This window comes from Ischnura elegans, chromosome 11 (assembly GCF_921293095.1).
Source record: "Ischnura elegans chromosome 11, ioIscEleg1.1, whole genome shotgun sequence".
Taxonomy (NCBI): Eukaryota; Metazoa; Arthropoda; class Insecta; order Odonata; family Coenagrionidae; genus Ischnura; species Ischnura elegans.
Genome location: NC_060256.1, coordinates 79,796,185 through 79,808,666, shown reverse-complemented (window position 1 = coordinate 79,808,666; position 12,482 = coordinate 79,796,185). Strand labels below are relative to the sequence as shown.

Sequence of the window (12,482 nt, the reverse complement as noted above, 5' to 3'; positions counted from 1 at the left end):
ATATTTCCATTTGCTACGAGTGACACGCAACTGAGGGATCAAAAATCTTGCCTGTAATGCTGTTCACAAATTATAGATAAGAAGTGATTTCTTTGTCGAACATCGAGATATCTGAGACCGCAGATATCTGAAGAGAACAATGATTATTTGCACAACCACTTTCGCAACAAATTAAGTACAACAGATACCGAGGACAAGAATTCGCGAAATGCCGGTCGCCAAGATTATCTCGAGAGCCAAGATTATCTTCGATTAAGGGAGGATACAAAAGATTGGGAGGGAAGTCCAACGACAGGTGACAAAGGCCCAATTCGAGCTTCAATCCAGGGCAACAATACACAATCTAGTTTCGCTAGTTCACCGGAGGCGACTCTCAAACTCCGTAGCCATGCGTTGGTTTTTCCTTCTGGCGCCTGTCCTCATCGCCGCGGGGGTCAGCGGTCATGGCATGCTCATGAACCCTCCGCAGAGGTCATCCATGTGGCGAATGGGCTACGATACTCCCCAGAATTTCAACGATATGGAACTGTTCTGCGGGGGCTACGATGTGAGTTAAGCATTAATTAAGCTAGTAGTGGTACCTACATCCTTATTATTATTATCATTATTAAATTATTCTACTGATTAAAGTAGGTTTCTATAAAATAATTAAAAAGTATTTCCGCAGTCTCCCCTCCCTTCATGGACTTCACTCTTCAATTCATTATAAGGGCAACTCAATTTAACTCTACCTAAAAATCCTATTCCGTTTCTTCCTTCCCATCGTTTACCCAAAATTCTACACTATAACACTGTTTTCAACATTCCGTCCCCGCTCAAAACTTGCTCCATACAAAGCTTCTATCTCCTCCATATCTCCTATGGAAACTCCCTCTCCTAACCCACCATGTCCAGCACTTCTTCGTTCATCCTCCTTTCCGTCCACTTTAATTTCTCCATTCTGCTCCAGACCCATATTTCAAACGCTTCCAATCTTTTCTCGTCCTCCTTTCGATCGCATTCGCGTCCACTTTTAGCGTCCGTAAAGCGCTACACTCCAGATCAGGCTCTTCACTAACGTTTCATTTGAACTTTTTCTTAACTACAATTAAGCTCCTATTGATCCTATCTCTCTTGAACGTATCAACTGCACACTGAATTCTCTTACTGATGCCCTTGCTGCTGTATCTTTTTTCCTCTAAAGTTCTTTGCAGTACTTTGTGGTCTACAATATCAAAACCTGTGGTTATATCGATAAATAATACTGCGAATTTATTTGTTATCATTGAGACGTATGCATAAGCTAGATCAGAATTGCAAAAAAGCATCCTAGGTATATTTTTCCTTTAGAAAGCCAAATTGATTGCTGCTAAAAAATAGCGATGCAGATTTAAAAAGCTAAATAATATAACTTAAACGATTCTTTATAGAATTTTTGAGAAAACAGTAAAAATGGCCGGTATTTATTTAAATCCAATTTGTCAACCTTTTTAAAAATAGGTACAATCGAAGCGGTTTTTAGGTGATCTGAGAATGTGCCATTTCGCTCACTCAGATTAGCAGTCCAGACGATTCTCCTCTTTGATACCCCTTTGACTACAGAAGTACTAATACCATTAATTACTTTCGTGTTTCTAGCCTACAGTATAAAACCACAACAAAAACACGAAATGACCAATGAGTACATCAACCATTTTTGGGTATCTGTAAAAATACACCCGTCATTAGACCATATTTTATCAAATACATTATGTACTTGTTTATGGCCAATAATTGAATTAATAATGCGCATGTGTGCCTCACGATTAAAAACGTGCATTTAGTAGTTGAAATTAAGATTATTGATTGCATGTTTTAGTCTTTGTTCAAACTATTTACATTATTTCGCCAGTTTATTATTGATGGGATTTTCTGGAGGTTTTTTTGCGCAATAACTATCCTCGAGCAAGTTTTAAAAATAAGTTTAATCCATAGTTAGAGCTATGGGTTAATTTGACTATTTGCCACATTGTAACTTACTTAAGTAACAAAAAATGTTCAACACAGATAAGAAAAAGATAAAAACACTGTAAGATTTGTTTCCATTACTCTGCATGAAGACGTCTTCCTAATCGCAATGGGAAAGAAGTTCTGTTAAATAGTTGAAGTTCTATTTTGAGATAAGACTGACCAGGGTATTTTATTTTGCCTAATTCAATGCTTTTATGCGGACAAAATATTATGATGGTCGGTCAAAAAAATCCATAGAAAGACTCTCGCAAGTAAAAATGTTTCTAGAACGATAAAAATCGTGATCTGTGCACGCTCCTGTATTTTTGCCTATCCTGGTGGCATAAAAAGATAAGTTGTTCAATAAATTGGCTTGCCATAATAATTTTATAATAATACACACAATCATTTTTCAGCAGAAGGTAGAGACTAACACATCCAATGATTATTAAATTCCTAAAAAGGGAGGATATTAAAGGAAGACTTTGCATTAAATACCTGGAATAAGTAAAAAAATGTAAAGTAGATGAAAAATGCAGGCATTAAAAGATTAGCCGATGGGAGAATTGAGAGGAGGGCTGCATCAAATCAATCTCAGGATTGTTGACCAGTTATACATTACAACCTCGGATGCTTTAGCAGCAAACCGGAAGAACAAACGGGTCGAGAGGGGTAGTATTGTGTCGCCCTTTTAAAAACCGAGGAGCGATAGCGGAACTCGGAAGTCTCCGAGAACACATGTACACAACACAACTTTCTCATCCTAGAAGTTCCTCCCACATTTATTATATTTTATATTAACAAACGGAGAACCCAGGGCTGGATCAAAGGGGAGGGCCCAAAGGGCTCGGGCCCTGGGCCACCCACTAAGCATGAGCCTTCCACCAATATAGAGGTAAATCTCATAAAATCAGAAAAATGGATAAAAAACCATCATGTATGAGGGGATTCGAAGAGAAGCTACGTTGTTTTTTGCTTAACATGTAGTCGTCACTATCGACATCAATAAATGGTTAACGCTGCTGATAACAAACACTTAATCCTTTATCCATTTCCTGTTATTACGTTACAAATTGCAGCACCTTGAAACAGAGATCCTCCCACCATAATGGGCCCCGGGCCAGCCACATCCTTAAGCCGGCTCGAGGAGAACCATTATTCTCCAGGCTGATTTCACTCGCGCATGCAACTAATTCGAAAAGGTCAGTTATCTAATGGCTCCTTGAACTTCGCAGGTTCAGTACGGCAAGAACGGTGGGAAGTGCGGGGAATGTGGTGACCCCTGGCAGCTTCAGCGTCCCAGGCCGAACGAACTGGGCGGCAAATACGGATTGGGGATCATAACGGCAAACTACACGTCCGGCGACACGGTGACACTCTCCGTTCAGCTGACCACCAACCATTGGGGCTACTTCGAATTCCGCATATGTCCCGTGGGCAAGAACGAAATGGTGGACCAAGACTGCTTGGATAAGTAAGTACTCGTATTCATCAAGATGCGTGACGAACAGTGGCGGATTTATTGGAGGGATTACAGGGGTCATGACCCTCACCAAAATTTTTTCAAGTTTTTATTAGTTTAACATTCTTTGTATTCTTGCATGCGATTATCATCACTGTAAACCTTTTCCAATGAATTATTTTCACTTTTTTCGTATGAAATATTAATATTTGATAATTATTTTAGACTTCAAGTTAGCTATTTATTTCCTTTTCCATTGTTATACATCTTAAATATCTAAATTGTTCAATTTCATCTGTTGTTAAGATTAAAAATTAAATTTTAGGCCCTAAAATGCGTAAATAATGGGCATTTTTTTAATATTTACACGGAGGTACCCCCGTGTAAATATTTTAAAAAAATATCCCGGGGGGGCAGCATTCCATTCTCCCCGGGCCCCAGTAAAAGTTTTTCAATTTTTTTAAATTTATTAGTTTAATAGGTTTTTATTCTTGTATGTGATTACCATCACTATAAACATTTTCTAATGAATTATATACACATTTTCTGTCGTATGAAACATTAATATTTTATAATTATTTTAAATTTCAAGTTGGCTATTTATTTCTTTTCCATAGTTGAACTTCTTAAATGTGTAAATTGTTCGAATTCATCTGTTTTTAAGAATAAATATTACGTTTTAGGCCCGAAAATGAGTAAATAATGGGTATTTTAAAAATATTAACACGGTAAAACGCCGCTTTCACCCGTGGGGAATTCCATACTCCCCGGGCCCAGGTCAGGCCCCTCGAAATTTTATACTGAATCCGCCCCTGGTGACGCATCTCATTTCCGATACCGGTAGATGACGGAAAAACAATTTTTTCTGGATAAAAAATGTAGATTTACTCTTTGACTCCTCACATCCATGGGCAGATTAAAGTCGTTGTTTAGGAGGGGTATAAATAATTCGCTTTCATGGGCTTCACTGCACGGGATCTACTTAACATAATGAAAAGTAAAACTACGTACATAAATGAATTAATGGACGACCTGGGTTTCGACGTGGTACGCCATCATCTGGTGGCGTGGCACGTCTCCAGCTGTGTCACGTCAAAACCTAGGTCGTCTATTGATAAATTTACGGAGGATTACAAAGTTTTACTTTTCATTATATTTTGGAGGATATTCATTAATTTCCGTGGCTCTTACGTGGTATGCAACACCTCTCAGCGATAATGCCTTTGAGGTTTGTTATGCGCAGACAAGTGGCTTTTTGATATTCATCATTTATTTTTTAAACAAGGTTTGCTAAGCTGGCCAAATAAAAACTTTCATTGAACTTCCTACCTTGAATGTGAGAAATATTCACATGCCTGAAGTAAAGGAAGTCCAAATTAAGCTCTACTGTCTCCCATCCAAACAAACATTACCGGAATTATTACGGAGGCTTCCGCGGTGAGTTGATTGGTGATAGTTTTCCGGGTTTACACCGCGTTGATTCATGTTTTTGCGCCCCAAACTGTCGTCCGCAAAAACATGAATCAACGCGGTGTAAACCCGGAAAACTATCACCAAACATTACTGGAGTTGAAACACAATGTATGCGAGTACCTTGACTACTCTAAATCTCACTGCACGCTCATTCCAACACCTGACTCAAGAGTAAAAATTGTTATTGAGCACGATTCAGTGTTATATCGTCACTTATTTTAACATGTCGAATAGAAATGGCAATTAATATCCGCTCAACGTGGTATCCTACAAAGTATTCAGTTTATTTTACTGGCAAAAAATTAAAAATTATATCTGATTGGTTTCGCAGTTCTTGTGGACAGTCTCTTTTCTATCTGGCACTGGAATTCAACGAAAAATCAAATTCATCCAAAGGAGGCTTAAGGGGCAGGAGCGGATTAAGATCGTAGTTTGTTTTTTGGAGGTTCATTACTTTCCGCGGCGCCTTGTTGGTATGCAACACCTCTACGCGATAATTCGTCTGATTGTGAGGTTTGACATGATAATAATAATCACGTCGTCTTTATCACAAGCGACTATAGGACTACATAATCCTTTCTTACATTTTACTTGTTGGACAATCATATACATCCATGCTCTGGATGGTGGTAAATCCACTCACGCGGGATTCGAACCCGCGACCATTGGGTTGGCAGAAAGGGACATTAACCTGGTGCCACCGAGGTCGGCCAAGACCAGTAGGCTGGTAGCTTTTACACATACAAATTATTTTTAAACATTATTTGCTAAGCTGGTGAAATAAAGACCACTAACATTTGATAACCGGTCAATCCGCTACTATTACGGGGACGTATCACAACCGCTTGCTCGCGGTTTCTTTTACGTGACGTATCTCAATACTAACACAAATATCTTGAAATTTTCTTATATATAGAAGGCCGTATTTTACACTTTCATGTGCCTACATTTTGATACATTTCCTCCAATGTAAAATTTTTGGCGATAGGGTACATCTCTACCACTTTCTTTCTCTATTGTGCTGTTGTTTTCACGGAATTACCTGAAATGACCAACCTTTCGAAAAAAATTTTATGAATTAGTGACACAGAAAAATTTCAGCAAGGGTATATTCGGTATATATTTATACATTAAATTAATAAAAATTAAACATTTTTCATTAATTTGGGGTGAAGGGCCGTGACCCCTTTGAATCCCCCAAATCCTACTCTGTTGGGCAAAAAGGGTTTTTCAGCGAAAACGATTGTTCATACCCTCCAATTTTTTCATGTGGGTCAAATGAACTCAATTTTGAAATTTTATCTCGTCAGGGTATCGTTAGCCCGGGGCGAATTGAATACCCAATTTAAATGGGAACTTTGATGGAAAATTGTGAGTGATCTTTTTGCATTAGTGAGGGTATGAGCTAGTGATTAATAACTTTTTTTACTCGGTTATAATGACAATATGAAACACCGCTGTTGTTCAAACTAAAACAAACCATTTCCGTGGTATCTATTTTCCGTGAAAATTTCGATATAGAATTAAAAATTTAAAACGACCAATATGCTGCAAATTAATGTAAATATATGACCGGTCAAGATGAAATAATACGTCATCTAAACACTTACGGCAACTTTATCGCAGGTTTATTATTATTATTCTAAGGGCGGTTTTTTTAAAAGGTATAAATATTTCCGTCACCACCTAGTTTTATTCATCAACGAGTCGATAGGCGCTTGATTTCATCAAGCGGGTTCCAGAGGGGGGTTGGAACATGTTTGTGTCACGCGTGTTCTAGTATTGGGTCCATAAGTTGCTTAAAAAGGGAAAGAAAACACTTACAATATCGTTTTAATAGATGAAGTAGACGGAGGATACGCTCTTTCGCTCTCAACAATACTTAACGTCGTCTTAGTAACCACGATGATATAAGCGTTAAGACCGTTTTGAATAGAATATTTATGTAATGGAGAGAAATATAAAATTAACGATGGATGCACTTGTGAAATCTCGCCGATTTTTCGTATTTTGACCTTTGTCCTAGAATTGTAGCTTTTTTCTTTCTGATTATGAAGATTTGAACCCAACATACTTAAAAAAATATAACAGCTTTTTTTTACTATCGGACTGAGACCAATTCAATGCACCAATACCCAGCCGATCAAGTTAATTTCGAAGACAGAAATCCAAAAAGCGCGGATCTATTAAATGTTACCACTTTTCAACCGAGAAAAGCTCAAACGCTCTGTCCTCAAAATCCAACATTCGCATATTCCTTGAGGTTTATTTATAAAAATTCGACAATTCATACACATCATAACTGTTCATCTATTCTTAAATATATGAAGGCGGAATAATCTGAAAGATAGCTATCGCCTGGCCTGTAAATTATTTTCACACACAGCCATAAAATTAGCTATTCTAAAACCTGCTCTTATTTGTGAGGTGGGAGATGGCAATATGAACGCGAAATATCGGGACACAAAAGTATCACCATGCACGAATTTTTTTTTATTAACAATACACATGAAAATAGATATTCTAAAATATATTTTTATTATCACTGAATAGATGGCGCCACCAACGTAAATCAGCGTAACACGGCTTTCATAACCAGTCGCGCAAGATTTTTTCATAATCATTACATATTCACAGCAAATTGTCTTCGCCGGATTAACTCAATTTTTGGTTATGGCATTCATTTGTCGTGACGCCTTACGCGAACTTTATTAGATATCGATTCCCGACTACTTGAATCCCATATAATTTAAAACATTCTTAAATGATGAATTACGTGAGGGTGTAGTCTCCGTAACCCCAAATTTCAGCGTTGGTAAAGAAGTATGCAACAGGCATAACATATAGGCCCTACGCATGCTAGAAAATGTAATTACAAATTTTAATAGCAAACTATCCGTAATTTCGTGTAGTTAAATAACCACGGGAAAAAGCAACCCTGGTATATAATGGTCAGTATTACCGGTTACTATGATTGAAATTATTCCGCACATTAGGCAATCAATAATGCGACTGAAATGATTTGATGAAAGAATGGGTAAGGATGCGCCTTGAATATTGAATTTTTCGCATTTCAATAATGTAGTATGTAATTTTGGAAAGGAGATATATTATCAAAGGGAAATTAAAACTGTTAAAACCAATCCAATATAAAAAAACATAAATACAGTTAAGCATTTTGAAATGGTGTAATGCATGCAAACGTCATTGAAAGTAAAAAAATAAGTCAATGTTTAAACCAAAATAATGAATTGGTTACGCTTACGTGTAGTAGAGTTGGTTTACCAGACATCAACAATCACTTCCAGCCTTAGCAACCACTTCGAAATCCTGAATGAAATCGTACGTAAAAACGATATGAGTGTATCGCCATTTACTTTACATTGAAATTAAATGTCGATATAAAATGAAAACTATGGTTGCCATGGAGCCCTTATTATAACGAAACATCTATATTACCAATCAGGTACTACCCTGAAAATATCAGAGAGGTACGGTCAATAGCAAAGGAGAAAATGAGTCCTATCGATATAATTTCATATCGATATATCAAAATTATTTGCATGTGTGCATAGAGCTTTTCTATCTTACCAATATATTAAAATTTATATGCCCGTAACTATGTAAATAAGTCTAAAAAAGGGATCTATCGAATGCACACTTTGATCGATAATTACTTCGGCTCTAATCATTCGATCCGCTTGATTTAACATTTGTCTGATAAAACACATTATCAGATTTTATATATCTGACTTTCATACTCAAAACTTGATTAACAAAAAAGTTATTAGCGATTAAAGCGTAACTAAGGAGATTAGTATCGATATAACTCGCACATGAATCGATCGAGCGAAATGGTCTTCATTGCAAAAGTTGACTTTTTTGATAAAAGTAATACCCTGAAAATTTCATTCATCTAGCTGAAACGGTTGCTAAGATATCCAAGATTGTATGCTCCACAAAAAAATGGCGATAATGATTTTTCGCGTGCAGGATATTTTTCGGAATTTTATTATGAATTAACAAAGATGGTTACGGGAAAAGTAAGGTAGATCGTGAGGGTACGAAGTACCCTCTACGGTTTTTCTAGGAGATTCCAAATTTATATATGGCACATGTCTCAACGCCGAAATCCGAGTTTGAAAATTCGCCCTTCAAGACAATGTAAAATCGAAATCGTTTATTGCTCGGAATTGTTTCGACGTATGAACATTTCAAGAAAGCCAAAAAATCAACCAAAAAATCCTACACCTTATATTTCAAGGAATTTGTCCTACGATTATTGCAAGTTGGTCAAAAAAATTCCTAAACTTTTTCCATAAGAAAAGCATAGAAAACGTTCAAAAAATAATAAAAAAATACTAAATATCAATTGGTCGCCATGACAAACGTACCAAAAAATCTACTTTATGTCCATTGAATATCATGTTCCTCAGACGTTTAAAAGCACAAAATAAAAGCGAAAATGTTTTAGTCCCATAAGGCTCCCATGTTAATTCAAGTCGATATATCTCGAAAACTAATCGACTTTTTCAAGTTTTCAGATTTTTTCTCCCGGTGAATTTTTTTTTACTTTTACGTCCAATAAGCCAAATACCCCCACCTATCACAGTTTGGGCTGCGAATTGTGATGAATCAGTCAGTCAGTGAGTGAAATTGCAGCCTTAAATATGCGCAGCATAACTGCAATATCACCATTATTCTTTCATTTTCATTCATTCATTTTCTTTCGTTCATCGTCTTCTCCATCGCCCTTCCAAGGTGGGGTCCAAGGCTAGTTACCGCAGCCTTGGACCCCATCCCTCCGAGTGGCGATGCCCCAGGAAGGCTTATTGTTGTACTCTTTCTTCTATGGCTCTATCCTCATGTTCAGTATCAGGTCTCCGGCTTCCATGTCTCCCACCTCACACAGGACGCCGCCCTGACACCGCATGTCAACGAAGGATTTCATATTACCTTTGAACTTATGGTAATGATTTCGCAGGTACTTGCTGCCCACGATTCCTAGCGATATCCAAGGACCGACAAAGGAACCTCCACCAGATGGCTACAAGTGGTTCATTCCCACGCACGACAGGGGCACTTTTGAGGTCAAGACCATTCTTCCTCCGGGGCTCCGCTGTGAACGATGTGTCTTGCAGTGGCGATATATAACAGGTGAGATTTACACGTACCATTCAAATAAGTACGATATCAGAGGAAATGATAACCTGCAATGACCACGTAAGGCGTGGCATATCGGGATCATTTTGACCTTAAGTTATGGTATTTTCTTCGATGCGGAAAAGTGAGATAAATTTGTCATTTGATTAAAAATTTCGCGGTCCATAATTTTCATCGATACTCTTTTTTCATAGATTAAATATACACTCCAACAGTTTCGTATTCGCTGCCGGAAACTTTGGAGCGGAAAGGAAATTGTTGGTGCATATTTTAAAAATGTGACATGGGTTTACTCAAAAGAACAACACTGGAAACAATAAATAAGTTTTTCAAAATGCTGGCAGTAATAGTGTTTGACACAATGATATTATACCAAATGCTGCACACATCACTTTACACCCTGAAATTAACATTCCTGGTATCTCATTGTTTTACACCCTGAAATTATGCCGCGTATCTTCACGATTTGGATTAATAGCATTGTTATCCCCATGAAAAGTACAAAACCGACCCATCCGAATTATTTATCAGAGCAACTAAGAAAGTTTATATTTAAAGTTTAAATTTTCGGGCATGCCATTATAAATTACCACTAGCATAATATAGAGAAATATTTACGTGGAAACATGGAATACGTTTCCCAGTTAAAGTCGAGGAATTATAAAAAACTGTAATATCGACAGATTAAGGGTAGATAAAAACCAGTGTCACCAAGCCGAAGGGCGTGAGTTCGAGTCCTACGTGGATATATGCTGACAAGGGCTCGCATTTACGATCCTCTGTTGCTATATATCGAGGTAATCTATTGTTAAGGCCCATGGAGGCTGTTTTTGGATGAAACTTGAAAGTAGAAAGAAGAAATACATATTTATAACTTTATCACAAGGTCGATATGAAAATGTTCCACAGAACAGAATCAAGCAGCACTATTCAAATGTTAGGCAGTCGACACGTTGACGAAGAAGACAAAGTCGACGAAATTCCCCCAGTTAACTGGTTAAGTTTGCCTCTTATATGCATGCACATAAGTAATCATTAACGCAATATGATACAACTAAAATTTTTGGTCAAACATTCTACGATATAAATACAAGGTATACATATTCTTATTCAGTATTGAAGAAGCCCTTCTAGCGATGACACTTAAATAAATAAATAACTAGATTTTTAAAACAATCCATTCTCTCTTATAAATACTTGGTTATCCCCCTGAAAATCCTGGCAAAATATTTTGTGAGGGTCCCTTTCTCTGTCTTCATGTTTGAAAATCTAGTTACATGTATACCGGTTTAAACGAGCAAAAATATAATATTAAAATATAGAATAATATTACACAAGATACGTATACAGTGATACATATGTATTTATAAACAATTTTATTAGCCCGTACATGATTTGGAACCGAAACCACAACCTCGGTAATGGATCAATTTAAGATTAACAAGGAAAATTGAATGAATGCCTAATAAATTGAATGGTATACTGAGCGCTATTTTTACATCTCCAGAAGGTTGTTGCCTGTGACTGCATTGAGGAAAATGAAAATTTTCCACGTACCTTATATTAAAACCTTACAGCTAATATATCCTGATAAAATACAACTAATATATCCTGATAAATCTTTATTTAAAATTTTAATTGCGCGTTCTATCATTTGCAGCCACTCGCTGGGGCCACTGTGACGATGGTAACGCCGCCATGGGCTGTGGTCCTCAAGAGATATTCCAGAACTGCGCAGATGTACACATCGCTTAGAGAAGCTATTAAACTGTGCTGTCACATGTTAAACATAGCATACGCAAACAATTTTACAAACTCGCGCATGATTTGGAACCTAAACCACAACCTTTGTAATGGACTAACACGGAAAAATGAATGAACACATTATCGTCTATGTTACATGTCCAAAAGTTTGTCGCATGTGACTACTTTCAGATAAATTTTCCCAAAGATCATATATGTATCCAACTAAATAAAACATAAAAAGAAAAGTATAAATATGTCACACTACCAGTTGTATTCGCTCCATTGAAAATTTGAAATTATAAATATTACACGATTTTGTTCTTAAGGGTATCTTTGTATTCGTTTTCCTGTATTCGATTTATCATATCATATTAAGAATATTCTTCCCTCAAATACGTCACTCAATTCACTGAATTGAGAACGCATCGTGGACCCTAACACCCAAAATTGCATCGTGTAAAGCGGTGAACTGCTAGACGGATGAACGTGAGATGGCAAAATAGCCCGTTCTAATTTTGTTCGTCCATTCTCGCATTCCATGCCATACGGAGAAATTAATGCAGTTATAGTCTGAGCAATTCCGTGAGAAGAGTAAAACGGCCTTTCCAAACAATCTTTAGAATACAATCACCAAATGAACCTCCCAAAAAGATTCTGACGACGGCATTAC

At 37.0% G+C, this 12,482-nt stretch overlaps 1 protein-coding gene across 1 annotated transcript; it reads left to right on the top strand.

The window, feature by feature from the left end:
* The first annotated feature begins 274 nt into the window (after window positions 1–274).
* Window positions 275–12,137, top strand: LOC124167928. Its single transcript, XM_046545993.1, has 4 exons — window positions 275–547; window positions 3,204–3,442; window positions 9,888–10,060; window positions 11,727–12,137. The coding sequence occupies exons 1-4, from the start codon at window positions 389–391 to the stop codon at window positions 11,819–11,821; spliced, it is 666 nt and encodes a 221-aa protein (XP_046401949.1). The 5' UTR covers window positions 275–388; the 3' UTR covers window positions 11,822–12,137.
* Window positions 12,138–12,482: the final 345 nt, after the last annotated feature.